The 20,225-nt window shown below is 36.9% G+C and overlaps 1 protein-coding gene across 1 annotated transcript in view; it reads right to left on the bottom strand.

Annotated features, from left to right (window-relative positions):
• The window catches only part of DST (dystonin), a 447,950-nt gene that overhangs the window by 85,541 nt on the left and 342,184 nt on the right, over window positions 1-20,225 (bottom strand). Inside the window, 4 exon segments of the mRNA XM_008572189.1 lie at window positions 11,568-13,039; window positions 14,432-14,927; window positions 16,578-16,777; window positions 19,660-19,789. Of these exon segments, the coding sequence (XP_008570411.1) occupies window positions 11,568-13,039; window positions 14,432-14,927; window positions 16,578-16,777; window positions 19,660-19,789 (2,298 nt within the window).

Here is a 20,225-nt window from a genome sequence, read left to right as displayed (position 1 = left end):
TAGATCGACCGCTGTGGGACATAACAGTCTTCAATATTTAGGTCTTCCTCTTCCTCACCCTTCCCTACACATGGGGGATTCTGACGTAAACAGTCTGGTCTGCTGAGTGGTTTCCCCATTTTGTAGATAGTTAAAACAGATATTGCAGCTCTTGACACAGAAAATAAGAAATAAGGTAAAGCATCTTTCAAGAAAGTATACTTCTGAACAGCACTATGAAGTGTCTTCGGAATAAAGACAAATGCTGAAATAACATACGTTGTAATTAATATATGAGGTGTTTAAGGTTATCAGCAGTGCATCAGTATAAATGCTACTATCATTTTACCTGGTTGGTTTTAAAATAAAGTGCATCAAGAACAGAGAAAAGAAATCTCCTTCCTCGGCTTCCCCAGCACCCAAAGTTCCCTTTTACACACTCCAAAACACAGAAAAAAACACACACTTAACAGTGGCTCAAACACTCAGAACATTCCATTTTCAGTCCATTTCCCTTTTTAGTCTAATTTTGCATCTGAGATTTCCAGATTAAAATTTCCAAATGAGCAAGCATTTTAACAAGCTGAACGTTAACTTCAGCAGAGCTCTGGTTAACTGTAATCCACTTAAAGATGGTTTGTAAAAGTCCATCTCCTTTATAAATAAACCATGCTTCAGAAATGTAGACAAACACAGGGACCACGTATTGTTCAGATCAAGGCACAGAACAAATCATCGGAGAAAATAAGTTAACTAACGTTGTAAGAAAGTTAAAATTTACTTTTTGGGGGGAGTAGCTATAAATAATCTTGATTCAACAGGCAGTTTTTTCCCCCATATTAAGCTTCTTGCAGACTATTCAGAACTACCCAAAGAAAAAAAATCAGACTTTTGGACAGCCAGGGCAGTACAATCCAGCAATCGTTTAAAGTAAACAGTTAGAAATCACGGTGTACTGTAAGCTTCTCTTAAAAAAAAAAAAAAAAAAGCCATTTCCAAACATTCTTATCTGATCCTCCTTAAGGCTTATTCCACCTGAGGCAATTGCAGCAAAGAGCAGCTCCGCGGTTTCCTCCAAGGCACAGGCAGCGTAATTCACATTCAGCTGAAAACCCAGAGACTACTCTAGCCTTTGAAAGTGACCAACTGCTGCGGCCACAGTTTGGCCTTCATTTCAGCTAAGCTGGAGAGAGGCGGAGGCGGCGGCGGCCGAAAGGGAGCTCCGGTAGGGAGCTCCTGCGCTGTCCCCAGCTCCTCAGGGCAGCACGGTCCCCCCGGGCAGGCATGCTCTCAAGCCGGGGAGCTTCCAGCAACGCCCTCTCTCTTCAGACATCTGCTGCGTCCCCAGGCCGGCGGGAAGCTCCGGACCCTCGGCTCTATTCTCTCTACCGCTTCGGTGCTACGCCCTCCCGTGACTTAACTTCGCAGTCATCTTTTCGCTGACTCCTTGCCTCTCCCGGGAGCCGGCGAGCAGTTTCAGGGGGAGGTACCTCGAGGGCGACAGGCTGCAATGCAACAGCTTGGCGGTGACATCAGCACAGAGTCCTACAACTGGGCAGAGGGGAGGATCGGGTTCACAGATCGCGGAAACCGATCACTCCTAAATGGGAAGGGATCCGAAGAGCTTGCAGAGACAGAACCTGACACCACGAGCTCCGCCGAGAAATCATTTGGTGAACGTCCGGACACCGCGCTTATTTGAATATTAATTAAATGGGGAAAGGGGCGGAGGCTACATGGGTCCCTGTCCTTCAGTTGAAACCACTCTCTCATACTGAACAATCTCTGTTTTTTAAGCAATATCTGCGATGCAAAGTGCAGATCACTTTGAAGTCCACTGTTTCGTCATTCCCTTTTAAAGCCCAAGTTCAGATCAAACTGTTCTCCAGAGTAAGTTATTCCCACCAGCGCAGAGCCCTCAGCACTGCAGACATGAATATCAGTAGTTACTAAGAACCATGCAGTCCTCTAGACGTTAACGCAAGGCCCAGGCAAAGATCAAGGGTAGTAACTGACCCTGGATATTTAATAGACAAAATCACATAGACAGATGTTTATCTACTGAACAAACGTCCTTTGAAAATATTGTTTGAAAATGAGCCCAGCAAGCCAATTCTTAGCCTTTCTGGGAGAAATTAATAATTTTATTTAAATAAAATTTATCCATTCTTTATTTTATGAAATAAGCAACATTGCCAGAGTTGCAGATAGAGTTACAAATGAAGGTACATTGTCTTTTTTCAATCTCACAAAATAATCATTTGAACATAAACAAAATTTTCCCTGACTCCAAATGAAGCAGGCAGTTCTAGTAAACATAAGCTTATACATTCTCTGATAATTTTACAGAAAAGATGCGGAGGGAATCTTTGTACCTTTAATGAGAAAACATTATTCCAAAATTGTTTTTATAAACCTGAGTTTAATCTTTTTTTTTAAAAAAAAAAATCTTTTCATAACCAGAACTCTTTATATGTAACTCATCTATTCAACAATTTTTAGATGCAATTCAGTATGTGGCCATTGAGTTGAAAAATATATAAACATAAAGCTACCTATACAGAAAAAAATATATATATGATATCCATCAACATCACAATATCAATGCCCATTTTTCATGGACAAAGTGAAATATTTTAACAAGCACCTGATGCTGTGGTGTTCAAGTACACAGGCTTTTATGAGGTGCTGATAAGAGAAAGAAAAACACGCACACAGTTACCATGTTTGCACAGTGGATTGGGCACTAGGCTGGAAATTAATAGAGACCAAGGGTCTTACTCCCAACTGTCACCATCTTGATATGTAAGCCTAAAAAGCTACTTATTCATGGCAATATTAGTAGTAAAGTTTCCATGAAATCAGTAGGAGTGCCTTTCTCTAAACATTCTAAGATCCGTACAGAAAGAATGGCCCTAATTCAGTCCATGTTAGACTTTGAATCATTAGCACAATATTATTCTAGCCTTAGGAAAACCCAAGAAGTGCAACATGTAACCTCACATTTGAAGTGGGAAGTACATTTTAAAAACTGCATAGGTAATTCATTCATAAACTCAGCCATTCAACAAATAGAGCTCACTATCTGCCAAACCTACCATGGTAGGTAAGCACTGGAAAAACGATGGTGCACAGAGATGCAGCCACCACTGTCCTTATACAATCTCCAGTAGAGTGGGAATATGGATAAGAAAATAGGCACAATACAGTTTGAAAGTAGGGAGTGCTATGGGAAAATGTCCTCTAGTTGTTTACACTTAAGTATATGTCATTTATTTAATGACTTTAATAAGATAATATTAAATTCTGTAAATATCAATCATGATATCTGGATCTCTGATATTTTCATAAGTGAGAAAAATACACAATGGATAAGATCAGCTAAGTTTTCCTGAAAAACAGTCAACACTATTATCTCATACATACAGAAATCACAATACTAAATGTCTTCAAAATGTAATTTTATTTACTTTACACAGGCTACTAGATGTAATCCAGCTAAAATATCTACTAAAGCAGATGATTTTGGAAAGGTACACAAATACTAATTGAATTGTAATCAAAATAGTACCATGTTCTCGTTTTTAATTTCTAGAATTAAATTAAGTCTTTAAAATGGAAAGTTTGTGAAAAATCTTACCACTAAATCCAACAATCCACTTCACAGAAAAGTTAAAAAGACTAATTTTATCAACTAAAGCATGGAGTTTTTAGAGCTGAAAGACTGGAAATATTAATTAGTTCAATGCACAGTAAGTGGAAAATGTCTGTGTAAGTAAATGCAATATTATCCATGAAAACTGACAAAAGTCCCTCCTAGCCCAATTGCTCTTGAAATCTGGATTAGAAGTAGCCTAACAAGAGATACGTGTTTTGTGCTCCAAGTATGTAAACAGGCTTTAGGAGAAACAATTTCTATTGTTCTTTCTAAAATAGATAAGTCATTAGCTAATGAGAACTGAAAGCGTACTATATTTTTAGTTTTCAAATTAATAAACTTCACATAAATGACTAAAGTGTTTTCAAGGATATTCATCAGATGATTATGCAATAACTATTTCAATGGAAAATAGTTTATATTTAAAAGAAAGTAGAACATTCAGACCCCACCAAGAAAGTAAACAAATTTAGAAACACTTAATAATAGATTTACTGTCCGATCTTGATGGGATTTTATCCTGATGTAAACCTTAATTAATATTTTTAATGAGCACTTGCTAGTCTTCCTGTAAGTTACCATAATACTAAGACTATGCTTTTCCCCATCTTCAACGATGTTATCAGGTGACAGAGGATAAAAAAAATTCTATGTAACAGAAGATGATTCTATAAATAAACCTTACTAATTGGAATATATGCATGTATATATATAATGTCTAAAAGTTCAGATTTTAAAAAAAAAAACATCAGGCAAGCAAAATAAATGCATATATTAATGACTCCATTCAATTTCCTCCAGAGAAAAAGAAACCAAATGAAATCTGAAAACACTTTTCATATTAAAATACTGACAAAAGAAACAAACTAATATTGAAATGAAGATAATTAAGATATGTGAGAACAGGATATATGAGCACAGGCCTTTTCTCAGGGTATCCTGGTTCTTGGATAGCTCCAAAAGCTTTTCGCTTAATTTACAACTGCATTATTCACCTGTTCTACGCTATTATTTCATGAATAATTAGAGACCTAAACAAACATTTAAAAAACACTAACTGAACTTTCTTATCAAGAAACCAATGGATCATTTCATACTCACAAAGCAAAATTTTCTATCTGTGTGTGTGTCTCTCTCTCACATATACCTTTAAGCAACTTTCCACATTAGTAAAATAAATTTGGAGATCTTTTATCTAAGGGAGGCCTATAATAATAATGACAGTAGACACTACGGTTTTGGCTCTTTTTATTTTTGGATCACATTAAAATGGCAACATAGGTTTATCCAGGTAAAAACCAAACCAAACAAAACCCACCAAAAAACCCTATGTTATAAAATCTCTGGCTGGAATTGCCTTCAACGCAACCTACTTTAATTCATCCATCTTAAATGAAGCAATAGGAGTTGAGAGGCTCTGCGACATAAAGGATCACAGCATTAGTTAGCAGCAAAACTGAAAAGAGAACGCACATTGCCAAGTTCACTAGTGACAGCCCTTTCAAAGAAGTATGGTATATTCCTCGTGTGATGTGAGAAAGAGGGCATCCATCTGTTATGCCTAGTTTGTGTGGATGAAATATGAAGTATTAATAATACTACACAGCAGATCAGCTCCAACCCTTAATAACTATGCATGCTCTCTGTCTTGGCAGGGCTTCTCTCTTACCAGCATATGTGGTATTATTTCTTCCTAATAATTTTAAATGCCACTTTGATGTTGTTTGTTAAATAATGTGATCTTCCAACAAAAGCCCACGCATCTAGTTATAGCTTCTATAATAGAGTGAAAATATTCATCACCTTTAAAAATACCAGAGGAAGGTATCATGCAACCCCCTTGGCTAATGTAGTCTCAAAACAAAAATCCATTCTATTCAGAAATTTTCCCTACCAAAACCTTCTTCTGCAACAGCTTTATCTAATTCCCCCCCACCGTTCTTAACAAAAATGTACAACGATTTGTCATCGACCTCTATATAACAATATGAACACACTTAAAAACTACTATTAAAGCATTCTTTGGACAGCTTAATTTTATCTTTAAAAATATGGTGACATGACAGGTTGTTTTCAGATCATTTAATAGATACCTTAATATGAAATTCGTACCCAAACTGCCTGGCTTCTCTAACCCCTTGGATGCTTGGCATTTAGTTTACCCAATATTCAAAGAATGATGCCTGGGTTAAACAGTGCCTTTACCTGGACCAGAGAAAATTTATTACAGTACAATTAGGCATGTGTTCTGGTCTATGTAAAAAAAATCTTCTGCTCTATGTAATGCTATTTCTATTTTGAATATAAAAGAAATCTTCAGTTCAGAGAACCTTGTGCCAGAGATGTTCATTTGTGGGGACAAAATGAATTACAATTGGTGCAGCAACAGTGGCCAGAAATAAGCAGTAAGTAGGTTCTGAGGTAAGCCTCCTTTTATTTTATTTTTTTTTAGCATGGCCTAAATAGAGGTGGGAAGGGGTACAGATTCAGCTAGGATGTGACTATACATTCGCTGAAACGTCAACTTTTTTTGATCCTCACTGAAATTAAATCAATTCAATATGGTGATAATGATTACTTTATGATTGATCAGAAGATCTAATTGGCTGTTAATAACATCACAGAAATTACTGGAATGTGTTCTGTGTATATATTCAGCTTCATGTCTTTGATAAATAAAAATGCGGAAACATTAATATTAGTTAATAGTGTAGTGTAGGTTTGAAGACAGCCTTGAGCTAGGAGTCTTCAAACAGGAGGTAGGGATAGAGGTAACAACAAAGGGGCTTTCTTCCTTCCTGCCTAGAGATACACAGAACCTACTCTGCCATTCAATCCACCAATTTATCGTGCATATATAACTTAGTAGAGAAGTGTAAGTAGAAAAATCTTAATTTGAGTTACCAACAGTATAGAAAACATATCACTCTTTATACATATTAGTTCAATGAATAGTATTTAGAAGTAGAAAAATGTATGGACAACAGAACTTATACAATCAAAGTAGTGTAAAAACTTCAAGCTAACACCAATCTATTTTCAAAATCTCAAAATAGTTTTCACTAAGAGTGAATTAGGACATTTGGTTCAGAAAAGCATTTGTTCTTAATCATTATGATTGAGTTGATATTTTAAACATGAATGAATTTTGTCCTTTCAAGGAAACTTAAGGTGAATATTAACAGCTATTTCTTAGGTTAAATTTTAGGGGGTGGGGGGAAATGGAAGCAGTCTCACCTGGGTGAAATAATCTATTTTGCTACAGGTGAATATAAGGCAACCCCTACTAAATAACTAGGTAATAGCTATTACTAAGTTTCAGCCTTGCTCTGAAGGCAGTTTACTTTGTATTAAGAAAAACTGTTAGGGCCGGCCCGGTGGCGCACTGGATAGTGCGCCGCTTGGGAAGCGCGGTGGTGCTCCCGCCGAGGGTTCAGATCCCACATACAGACCGGTTCCCGCTCACTGGCTGAGCGAGGTGCGGGCGCGACACCGAGGGTTGCGATCCCGATGCCGGTCCTGGTCCGGTACGGGGGCCACACTAAGGGTTGCGATCCGTTGCCGGACACGGAAAAAGACAAAAAGGAAAAAAAAAAGGAAAAACTGTTACAGGATTTTATCTGTGACATTCGGTTAAACTGAGCTACTAGATAGATAAATGTCAAACTGATCATATTTCAAAGTCTGCAATGAAATTAGATACAGTTCTTTGCTGCTTTTCAGTATCATTTTTAGAAATTATAATAACTAGCTTTTCACTAAGTACAAATCATTCCACTTACAAAATCTTTTTTTTTTTTTTTGTCTTTTGTCTTTTTCCGTGTCCGGCAATGGATCGCAACCCTCAGTGTTGCCCCCGCACCGGACCGGGGACCGGCAACGGGAACGCAACCCTCGGTGTTGCCCCCGTGCCTCGCTCAGCCAGTGAGCGGGAACCGGTCTGTATGTGGGATCCGAACCCTCGGGCGGGAGCGCCACCGCGCTTCCCAAGCGGCGCACTATCCAGTGTGCCACCGGGCCGGCCCAAAATCTTAAAAATTTCTAAATAATTATGTTAAAACTAATGTTTAACAAAAGTCTAAGGCCAAACAGAAACTAAATTAAACCTGAATTGTAAGCTTATTTACTTCTTTAATCAAAAAAGGTATAATCACTAGGACAATAAATTTTTGTTTCCATCTCAGTAATAGCAGTAGTGGTAATTATTGGAATCACCACCACCACTACCACTGTCATCATCATCATCATCACCATCATCACCACCACCACCACATCTATATAACATCAGTTTCTAAGACAGTTTTACATGCATCTATCTCATATCTCTTATAGCAGCTAGTTTTATAGACCCTGGAGTTGGGGCCTAAAATGAACAATGGCTACCCAAATTAGGCTACAGCAAGAATGATTTGAAAATTCCCCTGAGAAAATTATCAGATGTGAAACATGATGAATAAAAGTGACAAAAGCATTTCATTATTTCCATCAAAACATCAGGCTCTGACACTTACTACCTGTGTCCTTGGGCAAGTCACTTAACCTCCCAGGGCCTCAGCTTCTTTAAAATAAGATGAGGAAGAGAACAGCATCTACCTCATGACTATTAACAAGACTAAAGATAGAGAGTCTATGACCTATCCATCAAGAAGACATAACAATCATAAATATATATGCACCCAACATCAGAGAAGCCAGATATATAAAGCAAACACTATTAGACCTAAAGAAAGATATAGACACTAATACCATAATAGTAGGGGACCTGAACACCCCACTCTCAACATTGGACAGATCATCTCAGAGAAACCCAAGACCTAAACAACACTTCAGACCAACTGGACTGATATCTATAGGACATTTCATCCAACAACCTCAGAATATTCAATCTTCTCAACAGCACATGGAACATTCTCCAGGATAAACCACATGTTAGGTCACAAATCAAGTCTCCACAAATTCAAAAAAATTGGAATTATTCCATGTATTTTTTCAGACCAAAATAGATTAAAACTAGAAATCAATAACAAATGAAACTCTGGAAACTACACAAATACATGGATATGAAACAACATTCTACTTAATGACATATAGGTCCAAGAAGAAATTAAACAGGAAATCAAAAAATTTATTGAAACTAATGAAAAGAATGACACATCATACCAAAACCTGTGGGATACTGCAAAAGCAGTACTAAGGGGGAAATTTATCACAATAAATGCTTACTTCAGAAGAATGGAAAGATGGCAAGTAAACAACCTAACACTTCACTTTAAAAAACTAGAAAAACAAGAACAATCCAAACCCAAAGTTAATAAATGGAAAGAAATAATTAAGATCAAAGCACAATTAAATGAAATAGAAACCCCCCAAATACAAAAGATCAATGAAACAAAAAGTTGGTTTTTTGAGAAGAGAGTTTAGAATGGTCCTTGACATATAAATGTTAATAGTTGTAATTACTGTATTTTAGTATAAACAAACACAAATAAATGGAATTAATGGTTGTGTTAACTATCATCTTTATTTACCACAATCATGTTCTTGTTCTTGTTTAAGCTATGGCACTAAAATATATTAAATGCAGATGACTGGTCCACTTGAAAACTTTTTTTTTTAGCTACTGGGTTTCAAAACACTTCTTCATTACTGAATTTCAAAACATCAATCAACTCCTCCCAATATAAGCAGAAAACAGACAACCACAGCATGCTAAATGGTTTATTTTAGAACTGATCATTCTCTTTTTCTTCACAACCAAATAATGCAATGTCTGTAGCTATTAATGATGCTTATTAGGTGCTTTTTAGTTTGCAAAACACTTTCAACACAGTGAGAACAACTCCTCCTCTCTCTGGCTTTCTCTTACTTTCAGTTCTGCACATGGACAGCCCCACCTTTCACTATACTCATGCCCGAACACAAAGCGGGGAGCATCCACAAACAGCAGGGTCAATACTACTTTTGCCCCTTTTCTTACAAGTAATTGAAGCAGTGAAGAGATACGAAGCCCTACTCTTCTCCACACAAATTCACAGAAAACCTAGAGAAATTATATTGCTTCACCAAAGCACTGAACATGGTTAAATTTTGTTAGTAAAAAGACTACTTGATTACTGTCATTTAAACTTTAAAGTTTTATCAGGGTTCTACAGAAAATTCCAAAGTGTTCTAAGAAAGAGTCACTCCCAAGATCTCTCAGTCTTTGCAACAAAAATTACCACAGAACTGTTTTTCTACTACAGAATTCTCTCAGATGAAATCTTTATTTCACAAATCAGAAATATGAAAATTTGACAGAGTAATGCAGGAAGGAAAGTCAACAGTAAGATAGTTTCCTTCACCTGCAAGCCTTGGAAGAACTGGGCTTCAAAGGCATTTAATAAATAGTAAATAACCATAATAGTAAAAAGAATAAGAAAAAGACGTTATTTTGAGGTTATTTTTCAAAATTCAGTTGCCTAAATAATGTTATTAAACACGAGCAAAGGAAACAGTAGAGTTGGCTCTCCTTATCCGTGGGTTCCACATCCATGGATTCAACCAACTGCAGATTGAAAATATTTGAAAAAAAAAATTGTGTCTGTACTGAACGTGCACAGACTTTTTTCTTATCATTTTTCCCTAAACAAAACAGTATAACAGCTATTTACATAGCATTTACATTGTATTAGGTATTATAAGTATGCTAAGATGATTTAAAGTATAGGAGAATGTGGCAGGTTATATACAAATACTATGTCATTTTTACATCAGGAACTTGAGCATCCACAGATTCTGGTATCTGCGAGTGTGTGTGTGTGTGTGGATTCTGGTATCTGCGTGTGTGTGTGTGTGTGTGTGTGTGTGTGTGTGTGTTGGAGGGGGGGAGGTGATGTCCTGGAACTAATTTCCTGCAGATACCAAGGGATGACTGTATATCAAATACAACAGCCCAGGATTTGGAAGTCCATTTGATTTCTATTCATTTCTCATAAGAAACAATTTGCAGTTTTGCAAATTCTGTTTTTATTTGGTCTTAGTTTACCCTCTATGTGCTAATGGTACAACACACCTTCACCAGTCTTTACAGGAAAGTAAAACATAATTCATGAACAGAACAGGACCCACGGCAAGCCCAAGGTTTATACCAGTCCCGTGCAGCAAATGTTTGATATTTAGGACCCTCTGTGGCCAGGGATGAACCTATCCTTGTCCCCTGTCAAGACATGACTTCTGCCCTCACTATCATAAGTGAGGCCAAATTCAATGGCACTGTAGCTGGTGCACCATTTTTATCTAATGGTCCATTCATTAAGTATGATTGAGCACTATCAAGTAGCAGGCATTTCTTGGTACTGAAGAGCTTATATAGTCCAATCAAAAATAATTTCCACCTAATCCTCTGGGACATGAGCCCCTGATATTTGTTTTATGAAACCAGGATTACAACATGAACTCATGGAACGCTGCATTGTCTTTAAAAATATGAACTTGTAGAAGAAAAAAGTCTGTAGAAGAAATTAAGAAGGATGAGAGGACTATAAAAAGGGAAAGAGCAGGAAAAGACTATAATTCATCATTAATGAAAATGCCGGAAGACAAACATCTGCAGCAGAGTTCAAAACACAGCTGTGGTCACTGCAGATGTCAGTTCTAAATGACATCAGAAAGCAACTCCATGATGTCAGTTTCAGCCTTTCTTGGAATTTCTTCAAGCACTCTTTTGACCTCTTGTTATTATATCAGATCTTATCCCATGAGGGCCCAAATCCCCAGTAAGCTTGGAACTGTCCCACATGCCTGGGTATTACCCCCAGATATGCTCATTGAGGCTCAAATACTATGTAATGGTCATATTAGAAGATTCTATGAGAAGCAATCTCCTTTCCATACCAATTAGAAACTTCTTTTAATATTAAAAAACACTCAGTAAAAATGAAGAATTCCCTACCTTGAATACATTAAGCTGTTGATTAATTGTCTCTGTTTCCATACCAACAGGACCTTGGGACTCTTCATGTTCTTCAGCGTTCTGGAGCAGAATAGAAAAGTCATCCAATTTGCTGTAGAATTCCTCAAGACGCTCAACCATCCCTTCAACCTGCTCTTCTCTGGTTTGTGCTCGGTCCAGTAACTTGTTGCATTGTTTGCTCAAAGCCTCCAAGTCCCTTTTGATCCCAACAAGGTCAGGAGAGGTTTCTTCTGTGGCCAGCATCATCTTGCAGGTTTTATTGGCATTATCATTGCTTGCTATGAGGGCTTCTAGTTTCTTCAGAAAGGTTTTTATACCCTCCTTTTGCTTTTGCAATGTTTCTACATCTCTTCCCACTGGAGCCATGCTATCCAGCTCATCATCAAACTCTGCAAACTGAGAAAACATTTCTCGGATGGTATTCTGGAAATGCCCAATGCCCTGAAGCTTGGTTTCTAAGAACGAACACTTTTCATCAACCTGCTGACTCAGTGCACTATGCTCTTGAGCTAAGGTTTCTGCTTGTAATAAAATATCAGAGGTTCCCTTTGAGTCTGAGGCTTCTACGATAAGGTCCTGTGCAAGTCTTCTGGCCAAATCTACCTGATGCTTCAAAGTCTGAAGTGATTTCTGCTGCGTCTGCAACATGGTCAGGTGCTTGTTACTGTAAGCCTGGGTTCCCAGGGAATCATGGACATCCAGCTGTTCCTTTGTACCCTGAAGCTGCCTTTTAGCTTCTTTAGAAACTTCTTGAAACTCTTTAAACTTCTGGGCCATGTTCTCCAGAGATAATTTCTTACTGTGAAGTTGTTCAGTGACCAAGTCTACCTTCTGGATCAGTGATTTATTTTCATCTGTAACAATCTCTTTATCTATCTCACAGACATTGAGCAAGCTATTGGCTGTGTTGTTCAGTAATTCTACCATACCAAAGCGTTGGTCCATTTCCTTCTGCAGAGACTTTAATCTGGCAATAGAATCCTCTGTTTCAGTAGGATCCAAGCAAAATTTTATTTCTTCCAGGTTGTTCTGACATTTGTCTACCCATGGCCAGAGGGTCTCTACATGCTCTTTATATTTGAGGGCTTTTTCCAATGCATCTTTTAACTTGTCTTCTCTTTCTTTCACCAGCTTATTAAATCCATCCCATTTGGTTTTAATCGTGTTAAGCTGTAACTGCAAGGCTGCCTTTTCAGACCCCTGTGTTTTTAATAACAAATTTTCACCTTCTGCAATGGTTTTTTCATATATATTAGACTGGGCAGTCAAAATTTTACTAAAGTCTTTCTGATCTTTAATTAATGACTCCAAGACATCAAGTTTGGCTGATATTGGATGAGACTTGATTTGCTCTTCTTTCTTTGTATCCAGCCAAGCCTGAAAATCTCTAGACATCTGCTGAAATTGATGAGAACTTGCACAGGCTGACTGAAGGTGCTGGACATGATTCTCTAAAAATGAAATTACAGATATGTTTATTTTACATCAAAATGTTAATTTAATCTATAAAAGACCAAGAGAAAAATCTCCAAATCAATGTACAGAACTGTCTAAAAGCAAGGGCTTTTAGTTAGCACTGACTATAAGAACTACAAGTGAACTTAAGTTATTCACAAAGGCAGAAAAGAAGCAAGAGGTAGGTACAACAAGAGACAATCAATGCAAGGAGGAGGAAACAGATGAAAGGGGGGAAAAGATTATGGGAATAAGTAAAAATGCATAAAAGTGCAGGATGCAGTAACACCTTCCATCACCTGCTGTGCTAACATCTTCTCCACTCCCGTATGCATAAGTGACAACTGCAAAGTTCTAAGTTATGTTGATAAATAATCCATCTCTTATCAAACGTGACTTTTTCACTTCTGTGACATTAAGTATCATGGAGGCAACACAATGTAACATATAGGAACTGCATGGGTTTGTGTCCTGACTTAATCTCTTTAGAGCTGGAAGACTGTGGGCAAATGATTAAATGTCTAAACTTCATTTCCCCAACTGTAAATTGGCAGTATCAATATGCTGTAGCTGTTGTCATGATTACATGACAGTACATGGAAAATTCTTAATTTAATGCCTGTCACATAAAAGTATTCATAACATTAATAATAGTAATAATGATGATAGCTAATATTTATTATCAATATCATGTCAAATAAAGGAGTAAGTCTGAAGAGGGTTGCTGTGATCAATAAACAATCCAATCAATTAAAAAACATAAATTGAGTATTTACTAGGTGTGAGGCCTTGAAACTAGTATTACTTTTAAAAGACAACAAAATGTGCCCTTCTCTGGCAGACCCTTCTGAATTCCAGTAACTCGGTACTGCCTCTGACATACATCAGCACATCTGCCACAGAACTACGGCTGCAGTGGGTGAGAGGAAAATAGTGCCAGATGCTTCTCTTTCACACATTTCTTTAGAAAACTTTTCTGTGACAGAATAAGACAAAGTAACAGCAGATAAGTAAATGATACAAAACCTTTTTAATAACATTCATCTGTTTTTCTAGTGAAATAAGACTGTCACATAGCAAAAATGTTTACATCTTTTAATAACCAATTTGGGATACCTGAAATATTAATGGGCCTTCACTAACTGGATTTTGCCAGCAGACCATCTCTCTATCACCTATGCAGAAGTACCCTAATGCTGTGTGTGCATATGAACACAGCACTGCTCTCTGTGCTCCTGTGTTCAGCCTCCTCCTCACCTGTGCTCTCAAAGGGACAGAGTCTCTTTAGGATCCTGGATTACTGGCAACGGCTTAGAAATAGGAAGTATATAATATCTATTTCCGACCAGGAAATATATGTATGAAAATATATGTATGAAAAGACAAACCTGCTTTTTGTTCAATATCCTTAAATGATTTTAAGATGCCTTCTAGTTGCCTACTAAGTTCTGCTTTCAAGTACTCTTCTTTAACCAATGCTGACAAATCCTCACAGAGTGCCTGGGCCACTTTTATCTGCTTCATTTCCTGCTCTATTTCCTGCTTCATTTTTTGGGCCATTTCCAACTGCTGGTTCATAGCATCAGGGTGTGTGCTCACAGCCAGACTGTTGCTGAGTTTACTATCCAAGTCACTCAGTTTATCGGAAAGGCTTCTCAGCAGGTCCTGATATTGTTTGCTTTTAACAATGGCTTGGTCAATCCAATCACATCTGTCACTCAATTGTCCCGTTAGGCTTTCCCATTTTTGGGTCACAGCTGCCAGCTGCTCTTTCACGATCCCATGTAAAGAAGGGTTTTCTCCAGGTCTGCTCAGAATGCCCTGACCAGCTGCTGTTAGCAGTTCATACTGAGGCTTCCGAGTATCAAATTCTTGTAGCAGAATCTAAGGTAACAAGGGTAAACACACAAACAAATGATTGTATAACTGACTATAGAAAACACAGCTTTAGGTGTCCAAACAGACAAAAATCGCACTTATTTACATAGTTTTTGTTTTCATTTTTTAGTTACTGTTTTCCTAGTTTTTATTTTGAGGGCAGGCATAATTATCTTCAACTAATCCACAGAGCAATGGTGCCTCACAGAGATAACATCTTGTCTAAACTAATCACATCCCCCAAAGGGGAAAATGAACAGAAGAAATACTTTTGGTAGTATGAGCAAAATGAACAAAAATTCATGTACGAATTTTCATATAAAAAAAGCAAACACTGCTATCAGACAAGTTCACATCTCACTAACAATAAATTTCTTTCTTCCTACCTATGTTTTTCTCTGTGTAGGATTTTTAAAATATCTTATAGCATTTTACATGAAAGGAAATGCACAGTGATAATAGTGTTAGGATATACTATTATGTGGAATATACTCATGATGCATTGATTTACAGAGGGTTTTTTTTTAACGTAAGACTTACTGATGTTTACAGTCTTTATTATAAAGGTTTTAGCCAACGAATAATATTGCTCAGAATGTACAGGCTCAACATGACTCATTATAAAATGAATGATCAAAAGCTTCTTTCTTTTAGTGTAATATTTTATCTATCTTGTATTTTACATTTTTATCTGTCTTATATTTTATCTATCTATCCCTGGAAGACTACCAAGACTAGAGGCAATTATTTCTCCCCAGATATTTATTTTTATCTTTTGTTTTCATTCTCTTCAGATTATGAACAGAGGGGAACTAGAACACGTGACTCTAAACTACCAAGACTTATTTGTGTTTTCAGCTTGTAGAGTCAGCCTCCTTGTTCTAAAGGCACAACTCATACGTAAAGAAATCTAACTGAAACCACAATGGAGCTTTGCTATTACTTAAATTTTATTAATTTTTTTCCCTTGTGGCTTTATCCACTTTGTAATTAGACTAGTCTAACTAATGCACTAGGTTTCAAGGTTCCCTCTTTGCTTCCTTTACTCTTTGTCCTCTTATTCTATTTCTCTCCCTCTTAGGACTATACTGCATGAGTTTTATGAGTTTCATTATCTACTACCACAATCAAAATGAATAAAACCTCAAAGGAGTAATTTGTAAACAGTAAAAAGTATAACTAGCTTCTCATAAGAATATTAAATATTCACATTAGTACTTCAAAGAAAGTCCTTTTTAACAGGTTCTGCGCAAACCACAATAATGACTAAAATAATCAGGTGATTGGCTTACTTGTAGGCTCAAGGAAACTATTCTAGGTATAACTAGCTTCTCATAAGAATATTAAATATTCACATTAGTACTTCAAAGAAAGTCCTTTTTAACAGGTTCTGCGCAAACCGCAATAATGACTAAAATAATCAGGTGATTGGCTTACTTGTAGGCTCAAGGAAACTATTCTAGGATGCCTCATAGCCTTAATTCTCTGGAGGTTTCTCACTAATCTCAGGATGTCTTATGGGCATCTGAAACATTACAAATATACTCTGAAGCAGTTAAAGCACATACTGCCCAAAGCTAATGCATTTATAATAAAAACATCTGTCTTGTTAAGTCAGGTTGCTGTGCACGAGATAGGTTACTAGGTAATACTCACCTGCACCTGCTGCCTTTGTGTGTTTAGCATATTTGGGTCAATTGACAAAGGCCCAAGAACACTGACCATCAGTTCTTTTTCCACAAGCCACTGTTTCAACTGGGCCTCTATGGTCTGAAATTGGGTTAGATTATTGGAAGACTCTTCCAGTTTCTGTTGTCTATCAACTGTTAATTGATTGAGTTCTTGCCACTTAGAATCTAAAAGACAAGGGATGAAACTGGTGTTTGGTTTTTATGCATTTAACACGACCATATCTATGAAGACTACATGGTATGATTTAAAATGATATATAATGCCTATCATTCTGTTTTTATAACTCTTTACATAGTTAACTAAATGTCTAAACTAAGAGAATTAGTTGCATTTAATGATACCGATTTTATGGACCTGGTGGTTATATGTCAACTGAAGCATAAGAAAAGAAAAATAAATTTGAATCTTACTTTAGAAGATATTGTAAAAAATGGAATATTCCTTAAAGCAAACAAGATCCTGTGGTCCCTCATTACTTCTAGAAGTCCTACAGAGTCTGTTTATTCAACTATAACTAATGTACCAGAACAATGAACATTAACATTTTTCTTGACTACCAAAACTTTAATCATCAATTCTAGGCAAATGGCTCCCAAATTTGTATATCTATCTCCAATCACTCTCTCCTATTCAAATCACACATTAATAACCAGCTTCTGGAAAGTAAAAGTAAGAAATCTCACCAACCCTTTAAACTCGACATTATATATATATATGTTCCTCTCAAAACTGGTACATTTTTCTGACTTTTCAATTTCTCTCATTTCTACCATGTCACTGAGATGCAATAATTCAGAATCTTCTTTTATGACTCTCCTAACTCTCCTGTATCCTCACTCTTAAAACCTTTAACACATCCCTTATGTTCCCAATGCTGTAACTCCATTATGGCTCTCCTCGTGTTTTGCCTAAACCAATGGTTCTCAAACTTGAGCTGCATTAAAATCACCTGGAGGCACTGTTAACCTAGATTGCTGGGCCCCGCTCCCAAAGTTTCTGATTCAGTAGGTCTGGAGTGGGGTCTGAAATTTTGCATTTCTACCAAGTTCCCAGGTGATGCTGATGCTGACTATGCTCGTCTTAGGAGCACACTTTGAGAACTTTAGACCTAGACTAATAGTCTTCTAACTGGTGTCCCTACTATTAATGTTTCTCAGTTTCAATCCATGTAGTTCTAAAATAATATCCCTGAAAAAACAAATCACTTTTAAATATGTCACTCCCCTGATCGAGTCCTGCAATATAACTAACTCCTCACCACCTGGACAATAACATCTGAAGACTTTTGCCTGACATTCAGGTTCTCCCACAATGTGGCTCTTGTCTACTTATCTTAGAGGGTTTGAACTCTGAGATGAATCCTCTAATCTATCCCTGCTGATCTTACCATTATCATCCAAATAGGCTTTTACTCACACAGGCCCCATGCCTGACATACTCTACCTCCTCTCTGTATATCCCAACCCTATCCTTCCTTCATAATTCCACTGGATCATACCCTCTGCTAGGAAGCCTTTCCTGCTCTTCCCATCCTCAAGAGAGCATGCTTCCTGCAGTCAGGGGTTATTGATAAAAGTGATTAGCCCAGCACTTGAAGAACACATTAGTTGCTCAATAAACACTCATTGATGGTTGTGATTAGTTAATTCAAGAGATTTTTTTTCCCACTTAGCATAATACACTAAAGTGCTGATTTTAATAGAACACAATCCCTGAAACCTTATCTAATGACTTCATTCTATATAACATATTCTAGTCAAACAATCTGTCAACAAAATAATGCAATTAAAGTAATCGGGAAGGAGAAATATCAAAATTATCAGGAAACTTCTCTGAAATACACATTCCTCACTCCCAGTCCTATTCTAAAATGTCTTGATAATACTCTGCCCCAAGGAATTCTGATATTCCAGAAGGGAGAGCCACTGAATCAGGGGCAAATTAATTACAATGCAAGGGAAATCTCTGGAGTTGGATTAAATACATACCTTTGAACATTAAGATCCCTTAGGGTAACCTTTTTCAAACTAAAACATACTTACAGATTTCTAAACTTATCACAGCACATCTGACTCTAAAGGAAGGACAATATTTAGATAGACATAATGGAACAATCAAAACCAAAATAATTATTATAATCATAGTAGACACAATGTGCCAAGTACTGTTCCTCTGAGCTGTATAAACATTAACTTATTGAATTCTCCAAACAATCCTATGAAGTATTATCCTTGTCTTACACTCATTTTCCACATCATTATAACAATGAAAATTGATAGGACAACAGGGCTTGTGAAGAAAGTTATGTACCTATGAGGAGCAGTTTATACAGGTAGAGGATGGGGGTGAGAGGAAAACTCTGGATGAAGAATCAAAACCACCAGTCTTCTGTGGCAAGCTACTTTTTAGTACTGGTTGGGGGAGAGAAGAAGAGCATAAAGCATGGGGCTGGAGAAGTCTCAGAAGCAACTCCAGGAAGGAGAAGGGCGTGTACCTTTTCCAAATAAACGAATGAAAGGAATAAATGAAAATATAATAAAGCATTAAAAAAGATAATAAAGGATAAAACATCAAAAAGCTAGTATAAAGTAAATAAACATTAATGAAAACAATGTTACTACATGCACAGAACTTTACTAACTACAGGTTGAGCATCTCTAATCCAAAAACCGGAAATCCCCAATGAGCATTTCCTTTAGAGTGTCATGTGTCAGAGCTGAAAAAGTTCCAGATTTTGGAGCATTTCGGATTTCAGATTTTTAGATTAGGATTGCTCAACCTGTAGTATCTACCTTCTTCATAAAAATAAATTTCAATATGGTGTTTACCAAGAAAAACACAAGATGAGATATGCCAATTCTCAGCACAATGTAATTTGAAATGACACTTTTAAATGCAAAAAATAGATTCTGAAACAAACAAAAATCCAAAGCAAATCCAAAATTAAGTGAAGCTGTTAAATGTTTTCTGACAAAGATTATAATAAAAATGGAAAATGACTGAGCTTCTGTTCATAGACTTTGGTGTAAATAATAATACAACATACCTATTTCTGTCAACATCTGTTTCCATTTGGGGGCCTCAGGCACATCTGGGTTCTCCTCCAACAGCTCTGTCAATTTGTCTTTCAACTCCTGGACTTTGTTTACATTTTGCTTCAGTTCTGCCTCAAATGACTAACAAGAAAAAAAAAAAAAAGTAACTACATTAAAGTATGCCAACATCAAAAGACAAAAACATAATTACGATAGCACATTTTTTTCTCTAGCATGACCAAAAGAGGAAAAGATCCACAGTAAAAATGCTAAAGTGGGTGAGGACCTGGATTCGGCAGTTAGTTATTTTCCTTTCCTCTTCTTAGCTAGTCTTCAACTGTGATAAAGGAATCCCACAGAGGAACACTATAACTATGGAGACAATGGCTCTCTAGTCCCCATTACTGAGAAAGAATGTCATATTCTCAAAAAAACCACTTTAGCATAAAACAAAATGACATCAGTAAGACCGTATGAAAATCAGCCTTTACGAATCCTGCCAGGATTTGAGAATCTACTAATGAGCAAGCACTTTGCTGGACAACACATTATAGAGTTCAAATACAGGTTAGTAATT

Source organism: Galeopterus variegatus, unplaced genomic scaffold, assembly GCF_000696425.1.
Source record: "Galeopterus variegatus unplaced genomic scaffold, G_variegatus-3.0.2 Scaffold763, whole genome shotgun sequence".
Lineage (NCBI taxonomy): Eukaryota > Metazoa > Chordata > Mammalia > Dermoptera > Cynocephalidae > Galeopterus > Galeopterus variegatus.
Note: the sequence above shows the minus strand (reverse complement) of the source record. Positions and strands in the feature narration are given on the sequence as shown.